At 37.2% G+C, this 19,587-nt stretch overlaps 1 protein-coding gene across 1 annotated transcript in view; it reads right to left on the bottom strand.

Moving 5' to 3' along the window:
• The window catches only part of zgc:154142 (uncharacterized protein LOC555481 homolog), a 48,231-nt gene extending 28,872 nt beyond the window's left edge, over positions 1–19,359 (bottom strand). Inside the window, exons 1-7 of the mRNA XM_026934053.3 lie at positions 19,133–19,359; positions 11,357–11,493; positions 10,045–10,138; positions 7,538–7,678; positions 6,094–6,191; positions 1,681–1,813; positions 1,362–1,589 (exon numbers count right to left, since the gene is read on the bottom strand). Of these exons, the coding sequence (XP_026789854.3) occupies positions 1,362–1,589; positions 1,681–1,813; positions 6,094–6,191; positions 7,538–7,678; positions 10,045–10,138; positions 11,357–11,493; positions 19,133–19,268 (967 nt within the window). The 5' untranslated portion in view covers positions 19,269–19,359. The remainder of the gene's footprint in view (positions 1–1,361; positions 1,590–1,680; positions 1,814–6,093; positions 6,192–7,537; positions 7,679–10,044; positions 10,139–11,356; positions 11,494–19,132) is intronic.
• Positions 19,360–19,587: the final 228 nt, after the last annotated feature.

The following is a 19,587-nucleotide window of genomic DNA, read 5'->3' as shown; positions in this document are numbered from 1 at the left end:
TAATTTTCTCCTAAAAAAAAGCGGGGAAAAAATGAACAGCTATCCTTACTGATATAAATGTGCACTTACATGCTTAACTTTTTTACCTCTTTTAACCTCTAAGGAATCCTGCTGTTTATTTATTTATTTATTTATTTTTATGAATATCTCTATACCCTGTTTTTTTTTCCCAGTATGTGGTTGTGTCTTTGTATTAATGTTTTATTTATCTTTTTATAACCTTCCCCAGCTCTGTGAAATAGCTCACCGTTCTTAACCGCCAAGGGGTGGCGAGAAACAACGGGATACCTGGATTTCCTGATTCGTTTGACTCTTTATTTGACTTCATATGTTAAATAAGACTTAGCAAAGTGAATATGTTGACTGTTTTAAGTCATTAGATGCCTTAGTGAGGCACATTAAAATAAATAAACTAGAGCATGTCCTGACTGTAACATTAGATTTAGGTTTATAGATAAACTCAAGGGGGTGCAAACTTTTGCACTAACATGTAGCTAACCTTTTTTATTGCTTATATATTTACTTTGGATTTTTACCTCATTTTCTCTCAAGTTAGCCATTTCCAACTGCGTCTCAGCTTCTCTTGCTAAGGGCCACTGAGTGAATGTTATCCATTGCACACTTTTCTGGTCACAATCTTCAGAATGTTGAATGCTTTAATTTGATTCTCTCTCTACACTTGCATAAATACATGCTCCTGTACATCAGTTTCCAACAGGAAAACCAACTTTTGAACATTTTGCATGTCTGTGATTGGTCATCCGCCATGTCAGTTAAATTCTCTTTCTGTGAAAGTGGTCTGTTCTTGGCCACATTTATTAACAAATGCTAGAAGTCTGACTTGTGAGATGATTATCAAACCCACCCCTTAGCTACTTCTCCTGTATCGCATGACAGCTACCAGTCTGGGACAGTCTGGGATACATGCTTCCTACAATCTTCTGTATAGCTTCTCATGTAATGTCACAAAACGAACACTAACTTACAACTTACTAAGTTATGAACTTACAGATGCTAATGACTAGGTCACTCTGACTGACAGAGGAAAAATCCTTCCTACCCAGAAGGCATTGCTAATTATACTCTCCTGTACCCCAAGCATCAACAACTGTGGCTTCTTTAATGTTTTAGTAAAGGTATTTGATTAACACTCTGGCCCAATCAGAATAGAGTAATTTTAATTCAATAGAGTGATAATATTACAAAGTGAATAATTATGATATGAAAATTCAGTGTTAAATCAGCACATGCCTAGTACTGCAAGGGGGAAAGACTGGAGATGGTGTCAGAGAACCTCCATTACATTATGAGATTACATTATCAGAGGAGAAATCAGGTCAGAACATGGGTTCAGCACTCACCAGTTGGTTCAGGAGTGGTGGATGGCCTAGTGGTGGTGGTTGTGGTTGGTTTGGTGGTGGTTGTGGTGTTAGGTTTGGTGGTGGTAGTTGTAATGGGTGGAGCACTAGCCACAGTGTAAACTGCACTGAACCCCTTAGCATTGTTGTTAGAATCGCTTTTAAATCGCACCACCATTTCATTGCTACTGGACAGCACTGGTTTAGGCACCTTGTTCCCACAGAAGCGACCTGAAATCAGTGACAATTTGTTGGTGGTTAATGGTTGCACCAAGAAAGTATATGATGACAAGGCTAACTGATGCTGTCTAAGGTGACTCACCAAGTTTGGGAGCACTGACACCATCTGAACGACCTTCGAAGACATCTACATAGTCAGTGCAGGAGTCTGGGACCATGTCAAAGGCCAGGAACGTGAGTCGAACCTTCTCTCCATGAGGGACTATTATCCTCCACTGGGGAATTAAAACACAGGAGAATTCAATTCTTCATTTATTACTTCATCTCTTAGACACTAAAAATGTTGAATCAAACCAAGAAATCCTGAAGTGGTCCAACACTTAACTGTTCTACAAGAACATTGCTGTAAGTAATCAACCTTTCATATTCTGAGATATGGTGGGCAATTCCATGCCCCTCTAATATATTAGTGTAACTGTTTAACCTTATTCTCAATGTATAATTATTGGGTAAGGAGGCTTTGGGAATGTAAAGTAAGTTAAATGTACTAAGTTAAATCTTGAATTCTCGATTCTGATTGGTCAGAAGGTGATATGGTGATAATCACTGATATGGTGAAGTTGTTGTAAGGGGCTGTTTATTTAACATTATGGAATGAGTCTCCAGTGTCAGCACTTTGCAACACAAGTTTTCCACCAGCAGAAAGTCTTTTGAACTTACCAGTTTCTCGGTAACATGACAAGCATATTGTTGGCAAATTGACATGATATTAGATGAATAAAATGTGCTGTTATAGGAAATATAACATATTACAACAGCCAGCTGTGGATTACTTTCTTATAACAAGAACAAAAGTATTCTGTTCCTTACATAATAATAGCCAGGTATTGCGTTTAAATCAGACAGCTATAAAATTAAAGCAAGCATCAAAGACAGACATAAGACAAAGCGAAAACTGTTAATGAATAACAGAGTGAAACTGCCAGTCCTGAAATCTAGTCAGTAACTGGAAATGACATAATTTACTCACTCAAGGATCAAAGCTTTAAATCTTTAAAATGTTAATGTGTAAGCTCTGTAGCATTCTATAGCATAGTAGAAAATTATTAACCATACTATCAGTTCTGCTGAGGAAGCACATTGTGTACAGTAAATGTTACACACAGAATATAGTAACTTGCTCCCAGTTTGGCTCATTTGGTCCTCCTGTACTGCAGATTTCACTGTTTTCCTTGTCTAACACATCTGATTCAACTCAACTGTTCATCATCAAACTCTTCATGAGGTTAAAATGGCTGTGATATCGTCTAATAACAATGAAACACCATGAACTTTTTTCAATCCAGTGACTGAATTGTGACTGTAACTCGCTCCAAAATGCCCATTCTGTTTAAAAATGAAAATAGATAGAAGTGCGAAGAGCCAATCAGAGGCAGCCTTTAATTCTGAATGTATAATACATATGAGTTGCTACCTTGGTGGTGGGTGAAGCATCTGAGGCTGTGACTATACCATGCTCAGTGCTCAGATCTAACTAATTTGTCCTGTCTTGTGGCACGTGAAGGCGTTCATTAGTGCCAGTTCATTTGAATCTGTCATGCTAATCTAAGTTGACAGAATTTACTTTGACAGCAGTGATGGATGGCCCTGATCTGGTGATATGACCATGAACTGGCACTGGAATAAGTTAGAAATCCTCCAGTCCCAGTCCCAGATGCAGAATATTTTAGAAACAGTGTTAAGCAAGATATCCTATGTGCAGGCATTACCTGTGAAAATCATTTTGTTATGCTAGAAATTTGAAATTTTAAGCACTTTTTGAGACACTATGCAAACTAGAACCTGTAATTTATAGTGATGTTAGCAATATTCCAAACTAGCTATGTGTTAGCATGTTATATACCTTACCACAATGCTAGAAAATGTCCATCCATTTTCTCAGCTAAATATTTAATTACTAATTGAACAAGGTAGAGGATTTCCAAACGGTTGTGATGCAGCTCATCCTGAAGTTTTTGTTCCTCTTACAGAACAATAATTTATTTAGTTTTTAAGAATGACATGTCATACATTTTATTTATTTTAATGTTGTGGAACATCCACAAAGCAAGTTCATTGCTATTATCGTTTATGTTATAAAGGTTATAAGAAAGAAATAAGAAAAAAGGAAAGAAAGAAAAATGTAGCTTAACAATAAACAATGCTCTGTGTAAGCGGTTGCTATAGAAACGATAACGTAATAGAAAGAGCGCATGAACACCATGTGAACTGGAACCCGTATTTTCTAGCGATGTTAGCAATATTTCTAACGAGCTAAGTCTTAGCATGCTATTTGTCTAATCAGTATGCTAGAAAATGTTGACCCCGTTTCTAAGCTAAATGTTTATTTATATATTTAAAAGGGAGAGGATTGGTTTAGCTCTAAATGTTGAGCTGTATGCAGGAAATTTCCAAACTGCACTGTATTTCCTTCATTGTTGAAGCGATGATGTGTATAAACAACAGCAAATTCATTTTCATTGAAGAGTTTGCTTCGTTACTGGTTGTACATGGAGCAGATGCTCGGTCTTTGCTGCTAGTGAAAGTGCCGACATGTCCTGCTCAGGGCCATGACAACAGCGATCTGTCTGCATACAACAGACTTCACCTGGGAATTGAACATGCCGCTCAATGATTGCTGGCCCATTACCTTAATCGCTAAACCAATCTGCCTTCCACTCACACACACACACACATACACACAGTCTCTCTTTTTCCCTCTCTCACTCTTCGCTACCTCACGCACACAAGAATTACCATCCAATTATAAACCCAGCGACTGCAATAGTGATTCCGATAATCCTGCTTTGTATGCGCCCTTATGTTGCCGTGCATTCGTCTGTTGTGTTGCAGCTTGACAGACTGACTGCAGATTAGCCGACGTGGGCTCAACGCCCGGCCAGATGGAGCCATGGAGCAGCAGAGAGGCTCCCGAGGATCCAAACTCCATAATCAAACAAGCTCATGTCACAGTCGCCTCAGAGGATGGGTTTTTTTTTTTTTTTTTTTGCTTGAGGAAATGTGACTGAAATAGCTAATCACTTTCACACTTCACTGCCAATATCCACAATATTACAGTGACCAGTACAAGGATGAAGGCACGGTTCCACAGAGGTTCCAGAACCTTCAGAGGAAATAAAGTCTCTTGAATAAGAACTAGAGAGTTTTAGCAAAAGTTTGCATTCATAACATACTACAGGAACTGTGACCATTATCTAAAATAACAGACACAAATTTCACCAATACAACATTTTAGCATGTAGCAAAAATGCACAGCAATGAAGCTAACATGGAGGAGGTTGAGTTTGAAGTTGTGTTACTGTTTGTTTGTTTGTTTTTAAATCCAATATTAATATTAATCAAGCTTTTTATACCAGCTGCATGCAAGGTTGCCTTGGACCTTTTTGGCTGCAGGCAATGTTCCATCTGGACTCGTGAGCCAATAAACAGTTATTCGATTTGAAGGGAAAAAACAAGCTAAGGGGAGTGCTGCTATAGGAAAGTAAGCAACAATGTGGTGGTGTAATGGGAAGCAAAGTTACTGTTCCCACCCCAAAGTTCACTATTTTCCTATAGTACCATGTCTTGAAGTGTTTTCCTCTTTTAACACAACAATTTGACAAGGGTTGCATTTTATTTATTAAAGAATGTAACTTTTTTTTTACTTTATAATCCATTTACAGCTATGTTTAATGTTGTGGTATGTCCACAAAATTGCTGTTATCACTTATAACTTTTAGTTATAAACTCTCATTGGTTAATAAGTAAAGAAGTAATAAGTAATAAGTAAAGAAAAAAAAGCAGAAGAAAAAAAGCAGTTTGTCATGTCACCGAGATCCGCAAAACTTTCCTTCCTGAAAACTTTTCAGAAATTTCTGAAAACTTTACAGCTTTGCCTCTGACTGTTACAAAGCAGTAACACTGGAGACTCCTTCCACAAAAGTTAAACAAACATCTCCTCACAGAAAACATCACCATATCAGCAATTCCACACTTTTAAAATCAATTTTTGTGGAAAGTCATTCCTTCAAGTCCCTGTGTAAGTTGTTACTATAGAAACAATACTATATTAAAACGAGTGCATTAATACCAACTTGTGATTTGCCTTACAGCTGGAACTACTATCAAAGCTGCTGTTATAGAAAATTAATCAACACCTTCTGACCAATAAGAATTGAGAATTCAACAGTGCTATTATAATACATACACTATTCTTAGCATAGATCATGTGAAATATAGTCAGACCACATGACAAGATGTTTACCTTACATAGCAAATGTCATGGTAAGCATGTCTACTGTTATTTACTGTCTTGTTTGTTTATTTATTTTTAGGAGTAAGAACTAAAAGGTTCCTGATAAGGTTTTGGGCTCCTGCACATTCATGAACAGTTTACGCCAACATCATGGGTGTTTGTGTTACTGCTACACTAATGATTTTTTGCAGCCACAAAGAGATTTAGAGAGAAAACCAGAGATGGAAATGAGTGAAAAAGAAACAAAGGATCTGAGCATACCTGGTACACCACACCGTTCTCATAGTTCTTCTCTGGGAAGCCGGGGGTCATCAGCTCCCCATGGTCACCTTGCAGAATGCCACCAGCTCCAACAATATCTAGAAGGAGGGGAAGAGAGTGGTTCAGAAAGTGGGACAGCTGGATGATGCCCCGGAGATATTGAGCTCTACATGTACTCATGCTGTCAGATCCTGACACACTTCTACTGCTGTGGTTCCTCTCACCCTCCGAGCCTGCCTGATTCATCCTGATGCTCTACTTCTGCCCTAAAGTTTTGCATTCCCCAAAACCAGACTCACCCTTGCTTCAGTAGATAATCTCATCTGGATATTGTCGATTTATATCTAAGAACTGCTGCTGTAATCATAAAGACTGTCCTATGCTCATATTCACAATCTGCTCACACTGAGGAACACAGTATTATATGTCTTTACTCTTCTATACTTGTATACTGTAATGATTTATAATCCTACTATCCAATGTCACCCAGAATATGACGGGTTCCTGCCTTTGTTCCTCATGTAGTCTCCGGAAGTATTTTTCTTGCCTCTGGCTTCCTCGTTAAGGATCTAAATCATAAATCCAGAAAGCTGCCTGAGAGAATGTCTATTTTTAAAAGTGCTATACAAATAAAAATGAATTGAGTTGAGATATTATGAATCCTGACTCCTTTCTGCATCACTGATGCAGCTGCTGGTTTTCTAGGTCAAATACACAGAAGCACACATCACACTCCCTCAATCCTCATGCTGACCAGAGTACAATTATTTTATTCTCATTATCATTCTGACATAAAGTCATTCCAAATGCAATCAGGTGAAGCCGATATATTATAGAAGCACCCTTTATTTTGTCCCAGCTTGTAAGGAAGCTGGGGTCAGAACACAGGGTCAGCCATAATACAGCACCCCTGGAGCAGAGAGGGTTAAGGGCCCAACGGTGGCAGCTTGGCAGTGCTGGAGCTTGAACCCCCAACCTTAACCACTGAGCCACGCTGCCCTGTTTAAAATAACTCCAGCCCTGGGTACATAACGGGGTCTTCACAATGGTGCTGAATATGGCCACCATGTTCCCAGCTCCCAAACAATGTTATTTTTACCACTGTATTTTATTTTGTATATATATATTTTTGTGTTTTTATTTTTTTCTTTACCTCTACCTATTCTTATTTAACTAACTGCTTTGTTGGAGCACTGCAGCTTAGGAATTTCACTCACTTTTTATCCCTGAGTAAACTGAAATATGACAATAAATCTAAATTTAAACTTAATGAGTTATTATCATTCTTCATTAAAAAAAAATGGTTAAAATGTGTTAGAGCAGACGAAGCTGGACCCTGCATTTGAGTAATAGGTCCCTATAAGGGTAAATTGCACTATTATGCAGTTGAGTAAATTTGAATTTGAGTAAACATTACATATATATATTTTTTTAAATTAATTACCATTAACTGTATTAGGGTCCACAGCACGGTACACAGCTTTGAATCCTTTGTCTGTGTATCTGTCGTTTGTGTCGAAATGCACCATCAAAGTGCTTCCCAGTGACACTATCGGCTTAGGCTTGGAATAACCGCAGAATTTCCCTGAAAAAAAATGGCAGATCTGTGGTAAAGCATATAAATATGGTTCATATTATAAAAATAAAAGTACTTCAGGAAATGAAGAAACATTCTGTATAGGGCATTAATAAAACCAAATGAAATTTATTCATTGCTTCAGTCAGAGTTTGTTTGTTTCTTTGAATTTCATAACTTTTTCTTTGGAAAGAGAAAGAAATGGCATGGAACGAAGCTGGGGGGGAAAAGACACAAAAGAACAAAACTATCAGGGATGTTGCTCTGTGACTCATTCAACAATTTAATATGATCTATTGCAACAACTTTAAAATAAAATCCCACTCTCGCAAATCTGAAAGTTTCAGTGAGATGACTCAGTCCTCCTTAAGATGCGGAGGACGGCACCGACTCCAGTTTAGTTAGGATGGATGTTTTAATGTGGAACATTCCATCTGACCCAGAATCCCAAGTGGTTTGTGGTGGGGGACTAATTTCAGGCATGACATCAAAGCGCAATCTTCTTAGCCTTGGAGTCAGGAGAACTGCAGCTGCAGGGCTGGGGGAAGTGTGTGTGTGTGTGTGTGTGTGTTTGTGTGTGTGGGTCCTAAGTTGGTTAGAGACCGCAATCAATATTTTATAAGTTTTAAATATCCAGAATATTTTTCACAGTATGTTTCTATTTTTGAGAAACCCCTTGGTTTTTTACGGTGAGAGATAAATAGCTTGTTTAATTGTTTTGCTTTTTTTTCTAAAATGATTCTAAAATGAGAATCATCTCAACCCATTTAAGAAAGCATATATAATGCCTAAGCTCAACCTCTGTTGGATCTGACGAATGATCTAGGAGTTGTAAGTGTATTGCAGCATGGTGTCATATTTTAATCCTGGGTTTCATACTTATAAAATTATAAAGAGATGGTGTATAATATGTGTAGCAGCCTTGGGAAACCTCTTCACATGGTGAAATACTGGCATTTTCTACTACACACACACACACACATACATATATGTATATATATATATATATATATATATATATATATATATATATATATATATATATATATATATATATATTTATATATATATGTTTGTCTCAACTTCCAGTAAAGTTCTACTACTTTAAAGTATCAATTTAAAGTGAAAAAGGAGAATATTGCCTTTAATATATGCCATGCTGACTGCACCTCTGTTCAGGATTATGTCCATTTCTCGCATGTAGCTATCCAACAACATTAGCAAAGCATGATATTCACTGTGTGAGGAAATCACACTTAGCTAACAAGATTTTACATATCTTTACATAAACTGACTGCATTTGTTTACCTGGCTCATTTAAAAAGCAAAGGCAAGATTAAAAAGAAAAAAAATCCACCTTGTTTTGCTGAAATATACTGTATTTCTGTGATTATTTAGTTTTTGGTGTCAAAACATGCGATGGGTTTTCCCAGACCCCCACACTTATACAAATACACTGTATGTCTTTTCAAGCTTTAGCAAATCTCAATATCTGCATTCAAATCAATCTAGCAAGCTACTGTCGTCATCAGAATGCATTCACTTTCACTGCTATAAGGTTACAGTACTGAAATGCTTCAGACTTTATTAAATAGTTACAATTGGATGGGAAAGTGTTAAAATTCCCTTCCAGTATTCATTAATTTGTATAGAATTTGAAAACTATGAACAAATCTATATCCATAGGTTTCCAAAAGAGCTATATAAATAAAATTTTAATGAACTGAATTGAATAAAAAGCAAAAAAGTGAAAAATAAAATAAAAATAAAAACAAATTAGGCAAAACAAAATAAAATGAAATGAACATAAATATTGCATGATAAAAAAAAATGCCTTTACACCACTCTTTACTCAAGTGGTGAAAATTTTTGGTCTATCAATAAAAACAAGATCTAATGCTCTGTAATAAACTTTGCACATAATGTACACTACTGTGTTGGAATAGTGAACCTGCACTTGTGTGATATGCGTGAATGTTCGGATTTGTGGAAACTCCATATTTGAATACTACTCATAATCTTAAGACTGAGCTATAATCCTGAAAGACCTCAGAATTATTTCTCTTTGCAAAATAAACTTGGAACTGCACACCCAGTATCTAAGGACTGTCATGGTCTAAAAACATTGCATTTCCCTGGAAGAGCAAAGACTGTTGCACACGAAATCCAATTCACTCAGCACAGCGCAGAGCAGCATGTGTAAAAGCCAAGCCTGAAGATGATCGATGCACACGGGTGGCTGTTCCCTAGCCTACTGATTTCCTCTCACGCCTCATCTTCACTACTGGAGAAGAAAAAAGCTTTCGCTTGACTACACTCCTGCCTAAGAAAATTACAGCCTAAAATAAGAAGTTAGGATATTGTGGGATTCTCACCAATGATCCCCAGCTCATCCTGGAGTGTGAGGGCATCTGCGCTGCATGTGCCTGAGTCCTCCAGAGAGAAGTCTTGGAACCACAAAACGATCACCTGGGGATATAACCACATGCAGGTAGTTTCTCAGACGCTTCAGCTAGTTTAATTAAACAGAAGATGGATAGAGGTTGCGTTCACATTCCCCTGGTCGGTACATTACCTGTTTTCCATATTTCTAATAAAAAATTAGACTCAGCCACTTTTTTTATCACTCTAATACAAATAATGATGCATTTTCTACTTAGCGCTAATAAGTTCAAGCTCAGAAGGAATGCTTTAAAGGCAAATCGAGACCTTGTAAAAGTGCCAGCAGACAATTCTCTGATTTCTATGACACTCAGCATTAAAGGTTTGTCCTTCATTAAGGTCAATGTCGATACAGTTTTATATATTTTATATAAACTTGTAGTAGAAATGAAATTAAAGTCCTTTTAGAAATTTGAGCCCTGTGGCAGCAGGGGCGTGGTCGAATGCTGCTTGTGAATGGAGGGCGGAGTCTGAGGGAAGGGGTGGGTAATTTCATGAATCAGTGTTCACCTGTGTGTGATTACAATTGTTCTATTTATACACCGTGTGTCTTGCAGTGAGGGATGAAATGTATATCGGAGAGAGAGAGAGAGAGAGAGCCAGGGGTGCAGAGGAATGCGACTTTCTCCGACGGCCTCCTGCTGAGTTTGTGTATGCGCATTTGAATTTTGAAGTTTTTGTTGATGCTGAATTATTCCAGTTAACAGAGTTGCAGAGCTGAAAAGCTCAGACAAAAAGCCTAAAATAAATGTAACACTGTTCTCTCTCCTTTCTCTCTCTCTCTCTCATTCCTGCCTCCTGAGACCTTATTCTTTTATTCTCTTCACATCAACCATCTTGTATCACAGGCAGTTTCCTGTAGCTACACCTCTGCTACCAAGAATCCAAAGAGTATTTATTTGATCTTATTTAGAGTTATAGCATATTAAGGTCCAATAACACAACAGATACAGCATGTAAAAAGTTTGTTAATTAGTAGATGTCTTAATTTAGTGTGTTACATGTGGTTGAATGCAGAAACACTAATATATTGCCCGCTGAGACCTCCTTAAGGTTCTACTGTAAAATCTAATGGGTACAGTTTTGACTCCAACACATGACTCCACTGGAATTCCATCTATCAGAAATTTCTATCCAACATTAATAAGGCACAGACTGCTGTTTGGTGTGAGTCTCTAAAATCTGTATTTTAATAAGTTAGCTTTTACTCGACCTCCTTGGCCCCTCTCCAGACTCCTCACCCACCTTTTTGCTGTCCACAGTGATGGTCCAGCTGCAGCTCTTGCCATTGTCGTAGCTGCTGGGGTAATTTCCGCTGCTGAACTCCCCCATCTCGCCATTCAGCTGCGCCGGAGTCCCACATTCTGAATCCAACACCACCTCTGCATACAGCCGATCGGAATATACACACACTCCATGTCAAGGCCTCGATGAACTAATTGCACTGAAACATCACCCTGTGGGTGACGTCAATCATACATATGAATTATAATTTATATCTCATTGGTCAGAAAGTGTTGATTATTTTTCTATAACAACAGCTTTGACAGTAGTGACAGCTGCAATTCAAATCACAGGTTTATGTTAACGTGCACTTTCTAACTTACGCAAGGACTTATGGTGTATGCTAGTTGATATGATGAAGTTTTCTGTAAGGAGGGGTTAACATTTATAGATTCACTGCCTCCCTGACTTTGCAATTTCTCAGTAATATAACAAACTGCATTTTTTTTTGTCTTACTCACTTCAAGAGAAAGTGAGGGGATGACTGTTTATAGTTGTTATAACTTGCTTCATGGACATTCCACAACGTTTAAGATATAAGAAGAATAAAACTTTGGAATGCTATAATTGGAAAATAAACTTTGGGGTGGGAACAGTAACTCTGCTTTGAATCAGGACACATCACACTACCCAAAGGTTGATTATTTTCCTGTAACAGAATGACTCTAAGTGTTTTATTTTTTGCATAGTAGATTGTGAAATACACTATATGACCAAAGGTTTATGAGCACCCATGTGCTTGTTGAACATCCCATTCCAGTTTTAGTCCCTCTTTGCTGTTATAATAACCTCTACTCTTCTGGGAAGGTTTTACACTAGATTTTGGAGCGGGACTGTGGGGATTTGTGATCATTCAACCACAAGAGCATTAGTGAGATCAGGCACTGATGTTGGGTGGGTGAGGAGGTCTGGAGTGCAGTCGGTGTTCCAGTTCATGCCAAATGTGTTCAGTGGGGTAGAGGTCAGGGCTCTGTGCAGGACACTCGAGTTCTTCCACACCAACCTTTCACTCAAACCATGTCTTCATGGATCTCGCTTTGTGCACAGGGGCACTGTCATGCTGGAACAGGTTTGGGCCTCTTAGTTCCAGTGAAGGGAAATTGTAATGCTACAGCATACAAAGACAATCTATACAACTGCGTGCTTCCAACTTTGAGGCAACAGTTTTGAGAAGAACCATATATGGATGTGAGGGTCAGGTGTCCACAAACTTTTGGCCATACAGTGTATAGAATGTATAAATTATTAGCAGGTTACATATACACACTGGCTTGTACTTCAAATTTTATAAGCATGTCCATAATTTGGTGTAACATTAACACAGCTTTAAGGTTCAAAATCAGTATACATAAAGCCTATCTTGCCAAAAGAACAACACAGCAACAGTTTCACTTCATATTCCATTATGTTATCCTCTTATAGTTTTAATAAACTACAAGAATGATAGGTTTCGTGTTTCCATTATAGGTTCTGCATTCTGAGCTTGTACCACCTGAGGCTAAACTATATAAAACTGAATACAGCAGCAAGATGGGAGAAACCATTTCAGCAGTTTTTCTAGCTATTCATTTTGACTGAAAGGTGAACCATCGACATCACCGAATGAGTGCTGCGGCTCAAAATGCCTTTTCATTTATTTGGGCTTTTTTAAATGGTGCTCAAGTGCTTTTTGCAGTTTTTTTATAGGTTGTATACAAAATGTATGATGCAGACAGATGGTCTGTTAAAAGTTGTCCTGCTTTGCAGAGAGCTCCACTTTAAAATTTATAGATTAGCTTATCTAACCTAAAGGCTGTATTTATGATTCATGTCAGACAGTAAATTAAACTTTAAAAAATGTGCACTGTTGAGGTTGCTCCTGGCAGAGTTAGATTAGATTATTTCTCCATGCAAGTTTATTTAATGGTAATGATTTTCAAGCCTACTTGACAGCAGCACAGAAAAAGACTAGGGTGGTATTATTTTAAATGTACCATTTGCCATAAAAGCTGTCTTCTACTCTACTAGACCAAGATACTGAAGATATACATCGCTATAAAGTAACGTGACATTTGGCTACAGACGTTAAGTGCAGTAATGGATATGCTGTGTTTTTAAACTATACAGCATTTTGTGCAACCAAAAGTATGATTAGATTCAGTATTGATGTTGAATCTGACTATGAGAAGAGAGTTTTTCCATGATTCATTCATTTTCACATGTGATTCTTCCACATGATTCTTTTATTTGTTATCTCTTATTCATTTTTTTCCTGATGCGATTCTTCTACATGATTCATTTATTTTCACATGTGATTCTTCCACATGATTCATTCATTTATTACCTTTGATTCATTTTTTTCTCACATGATTCTTCTACATGATTCATTTATTTTCACATGTGATTGTTCCACATGATTCAGTTATTTTCACATGATTCTTTTCCACTTGATTCAATGATTTTCACATGTGATTCCTCCACATGACTCGAAATGTTTTTTTTTGTTTTTTTTCACCTGTAGTGGTTTCATTTTTCAAAATAATTTTTACATGATCACATACTGTTCACTGCTGTGTTTACTTGAGTTCATAAGTACAGTTTCATGGCATAATGTGATAAGTTGCATATTACTCACAAAATCATTATTCATAAAGTAATAGCAAGAAATGTCCTGCCTGCAGCACGTTTAGAAGAGAATACTGCGATTTAATTTATCATGTAATGATGAGATGCCACATCATCCAACCATAAGTGAAAATATCCTGCAGTGCTGACAAGCCCCAAGGGTGTGATTGTAAGCTGAAGAGATTATAAATTACTCTCATATTAGTCTCCTATTCTGTCATTTCCTAATTCTTAATTCTTACAGGGCCCAGAGTATTGAAAGGAAGGTTTTGTTCTTCTAAAACCTGACAATGAAACATTTAGTATGTTTGTATACAAAATTCAAACTGAGAAATGGACATTCTGATGCAACTCAAATTGTGGTAGATTTATAAATTGTGGCAGTAATTTGATTAAGGCTAAAATGATGTGTCAGATAATTAAGTCATAAAGTTAAAACCTCCGGCTGCAACTATTTCCATCCTTGGTCATAGGAGAGCAGCGGGCTAAGATAATAACCCTTTATATTTTAGCCCTACAAAATGAATAAATAAATAAATCATTAAACAAACAGATCTCATAAGAGCTGTATGTCTGTCCTTCCTGGAACTAGTTAACCTACATAGCGAAGTTTCCCTCGTGTACATATGTGTCTGAGTCTGTCATTGTGAACTGTGGCGAGCGGTTGAACAAACCAGTGCCTTTCTTTTCAGCCTGAACCCTCTGGAAAATGGCTCTCCTCTCCTGCACCTGATGGATATATGACACGAGAGAAGGCTCCAGACCGTTCTCTCTGCATCTCATCCTTGGAAGTGTGAAGTGATGTTTTTGTTTTCTCACTAGAAATATGTTCTTGAAACCTTGAAGTGATAATAAGTGTGCTGCAGAGCTTAAAAAATCGCACTGATTCGTGACAAAAGCTCTCTGCCATATTTAGGGAGGCATCAATACCATTTATTTTCAGACCAAGTACCAGGTTTTTGGTACTTGTCAATTCTGATTGTACTACTGAAAGTAGTAACATACTTAGCATTAAATCAGGGGCATTATGGAACATGTTATTTAGCTCTGTAATTGTTGGTTGCTGTTGTGTGCTGCCATGTATGAACTCCTTGTGCTGAGATTTATGCTTAAGATGTTATGGCATTTAAACAGTAGGTTTAATAGAGACTGAGCTGACCTGAGCATGCAGCACAGTATCAGCGAGAGTAGTCATTAAAATGAGCACAATGTGTGATGAATTCCACCATGACTCGTGTAGTGTAGACCCCGGCGAAATGAAGCACGCATGTCTAAGTGCTCAGTGCTCGCAGAACTGAAGTGCTCTCATTTGACATCGCACTCATGACTCCTGTGCTCATTTTTAATGACCACACTCACTGATACTGCTCTACACTCGCAGCTCAACCACTCTTGTGTTTGTTTGATTACTTGTATTGTAGGAAAATGCTGTAATTCATCCATTTCATATTTTGCTTTAATTGCTTTAACTGATTTGCTTAAATTTTTTATCATTACACATAAAACATGTCCAGATCACTGTCATTTCAGGTCATTTCTTCATTAGAGCAACAATAACATATGTCACATAGTGGTATCACTTGGTATTGGATGTTAGTATTTGAGCATTTATTATATGTACGAGTATAAGTAAATGAGCATAGTGTCAGACCAATACCTGGTACCAGTATGAGTATCGATGCATCCCTAGTCATGTTATGAAATACGAATTCATCTAACACCAGTGAGATCTCAGTTTGAGCCAATTCCCTCCATCAATCGCACTTGACCTGCTGTACTCTATACCTGTACTTGTCCTACTGTAATCCCACTACTACATGTTGATGTTTTCCTCTCATTTCTAGGTTTTCTCTTACCACTGTTGCCTTCAGCCTTCTCATTAGAAGTGGTAAAACTGTTCCTCTAAACCTGCTTTGGGGCAAAGACTGCTGTTAAAAGTGCTTTATAAACAGAATTATATTATATTATAAAAGAAAAATGAAGGTTATAGGCGACTAAGGAACCCATTACATCTTAACATGCAGTCAATATGCTGGATAAAATATTTTTTTAGAAGCTAAAGGTAAAAGCAAGCTACGAAAATGATATAATGTTGATTTTGGGGGCTGCAGTAACAGTGTTTTGGGAAAGAAGCCTGCAAAACATACACTGTTGAAATTAAAGGGTTCTATTTTTGTTGAGGTGCAAGAGATATTTTTTGGTATCATGCTGGCCTATCGAGAACTTAAGCTAGTTTAATGCTATTTTCATAGCAAAGGTACTTATTTTGACATGGATGGAGTGTGTTTAAAATCATCCTGTACTATGCTATTTTCAAACCACTTTGGTCCAGAATTTTGAGCAAGCTCTCAGCACAAACACACTACTAAAATATCTGTAGTATATTATATTCTCTGACTTCAGATCAAGTCTTGTCCCACTTCTTAAAATACAGTTTTAGGAATAAACTCTATTATATCTGTGCTGTGGCTACTAAATGTAAATCAGATGGTTAACCCATCATTACACACAAACATCATCTAATTAATTTAACAGATAAATTGACTAACGAAAACTAAGTAAATAGCAGACTAGCTAAATATATTGCCATAATAAATATTGGGAGTTAGCCAATTTTTGTCTTACACGTGAGTGTCACCCACTATAGTATACAAGAAGACAGAAACCCAATTTGTTGAAAAAATCACTGTAAAAATAGATCTTTGTTGGATCTATTGATCTATTACGTGTATTCATTTTATCTCCACCCCTTTTTACAATTATGTCGCTCTTTGCCAGGTTTCCTCCTGTGCTTTATATGAAAAAGAACATACAACGTTAATGCCTTATTTTTGCACAATGATCACTAAAATTTAGAACCACAACAGTGTTGCTGTCTATGAATGGATACTCATGGTGTGTTTTCAGTATTTAATATCGCATAATAGTCCAAACGCACGCCTCATTAAAAATAACCAATGTAAAAACACAATCTATAACTATATAACTTGTATAGCACAGTACATCACTGGGTTCCTCAATTATTCCAATTCAGTAGATCATGATGCGTATGAAATCTACCCAGATTTCTTTCCATTTGTACAGTATTAGCTGAATGCCAGCACTGTCAACATAGATTAGTGTTCATTAAGCCAAAACCCATTTTAAATAGGGCTTCAGGCCATTGTAATACAGTTAGGCCTTGCTGAAGGGAGCAAACGTGCAGCACTACAGTAATATCTAAATATATCAGGTCATTTAATTATTTTCCTAAATGAGATAATAGATCAGATGTCCCAGGAGCTCATGGAGCTAGCATGTGGTAGCCTCTTGGGCAGGATTACGCAATTCTTACTCTTCAGTTTGATCCATTGATTTTGGTTGTATGTTATGTAGAGGTGTTACTAGAGGTGGTACTCTGATACTTATTTTTAAAAAAAGAGCAGTTACTAGTTACTGCAAAGTAGCAAATAAATCAATGAGCATGAACGATAAACACTAAACATATGCTCTAGAGATATACAGTATGTTTCATAACGTAACTTCACACTTTAATTCATTATGCAATCATTTTAATAGGTAACAATTTTTTATGCTAGCAGTGCATTATAGCAATCCTAGAAGGCTTCTTTAGAACAGATTTTACAGAAGCATTGAGGTGGCATGGTGGTTATTTTTTAATTAATATACTGAGGCCACAAACTAAGCATCTCATGGCCACCACTTGTTATGTTTTGGCCATGAATTGTGTACCTTGAGTCCACAACTTAATGTGTTGTAGAACATCATACTTAATACATGGCTTCCATTTTTAATTATTTAATGGAAACTGGGGGGAAATAGTCTATTCACTTTAAGAATTCGATGACATAGGTGACGTAGGTGACTTAAGGTGACATAGGTTAATGGTGTACCCATGTAAAGCCAGGGACTCCAGTATGTCTTTATGCGTCCTTCAGAAAATAAAGTGTCATCTCCATGCTTAGGTTCTTGTCGTTACAATTGATTTCTCTCTCTTATCCATTTTAAAATACAATAGCTAATTGCTACATGTTAAATATTTTATGGCCACAAAATGGATCTTGACTCTTGGCATCAATATATTAATTCATGGGCACACCTTATTAAATGAATACAAACAATAGCCACTAAGTCACAGTTTGCTTGTTCTAGTGTGTGAGACTATTGTATTGTAGAATTTTAGTGCTTAGCACATTAGTCTGATAAAGCTCAAATATCCAAGATCGAAACCTCAGAGTGGATGATACCGACATGCAAAATAAATATACAGTATAACAATATATTACAATTAGATATTTTGAACAGGATTTTTTGTACCATTTCATCAGTTGTGGTCATAATTAAATAATAATTTTAAAAAATAATTTTGCCTACTTATGTATTTTCATTCATCTTCTGGTCAGGGACATGGTGGATCCGAAGCCTGTCCTAGGAAGTCTATCCTTTAGAGTAGCAAATGCACCTACCAGCATGTTTTTGGGAGGTGGGACGTAATCGAAGAACCCAGAGGAAACCCACACAAACATGTGGAGAACATGCAAAATTCTGCACAGATAGTAACCTGAGCTCAGGATCAAACTGGGGACCCTGGAGCTGTGAGATCCGGTTTGTAATATAATGTATAACAGACATACCATGTGGCATATACGTGCATATATTTTTGGGAATGAAACCTGATTTTAAAAAAAGGCCAGTGAGTGCAGGTACATGGTAGGTGTACCTAATAAAGTGGCCACAAAATATTTTTTTGAAATTGATTAATTAATGAATGAATGAATTCATTAATTCATGTACATGGTATTTTGTATGTATTCTGCAATATATTTCTGCTGTGTATGTATGTCAATATCATATCAGTACTGGGGTAAATTGTTCTGATCCAGTATTATGTGCATGGCTGTTAATACGCCTACCTTGTACCTGATTGTAGTTGATTTTTAAATGATATGTTCTTTTATCAATGATTTAAGTTTCACACGATTTTTATTTGTAAATAGTAACACTAAAGAAATCAGTGGACTTATTGTGATTTTTCAATTTGGCTGGTACTTTTCTGTTAAAGATCATCAGCACTGGGTATCACAATAAATTTTTTGCATTAATTATTACAGTATGATATTTCGAATAGCTCACCTCCTTCATTTCCCCCAGTGGAGCTGTTGGCCTCGGTGACATAAACCACAACCAGGCCAATGCAGGCTGCAGTCATGGCCACAAACAGAAGAATGAGGCTCTTCTCCAGGGAGGTCAGGCCAATCCTCAACGGCATCTTGCTCTTCTTGCTTTTCCACCCACGAGTCGTCTTCAGGTGGACCAACACCGCCAACGTAATGCTGATTTCCCAGATAACCAGCCCATGTTTATAAATGCCGCTCGCTGTTGAACTTTGTAAGGCTGTACTTTGTACTCTGGTATGCTGGCAGGCTGCATCTGCAAATCTGCTGCTGGTGATAGTGATCTCTTGTTGCTATCAGTCCTGGAGCTTTACGTTGATAGCAGTGTGTGAGTTCAGCAGGCAGTGTCGGATGGAATCTATGTTGCAATCTGATTTAGATTTGCATTGTAGTATCAGTAGGAAAATGATTTAT

Source organism: Pangasianodon hypophthalmus, chromosome 3 (assembly GCF_027358585.1).
Source record: "Pangasianodon hypophthalmus isolate fPanHyp1 chromosome 3, fPanHyp1.pri, whole genome shotgun sequence".
In the NCBI taxonomy this organism is placed as follows: domain Eukaryota; kingdom Metazoa; phylum Chordata; class Actinopteri; order Siluriformes; family Pangasiidae; genus Pangasianodon; species Pangasianodon hypophthalmus.
Note: the sequence above shows the minus strand (reverse complement) of the source record. Positions and strands in the feature narration are given on the sequence as shown.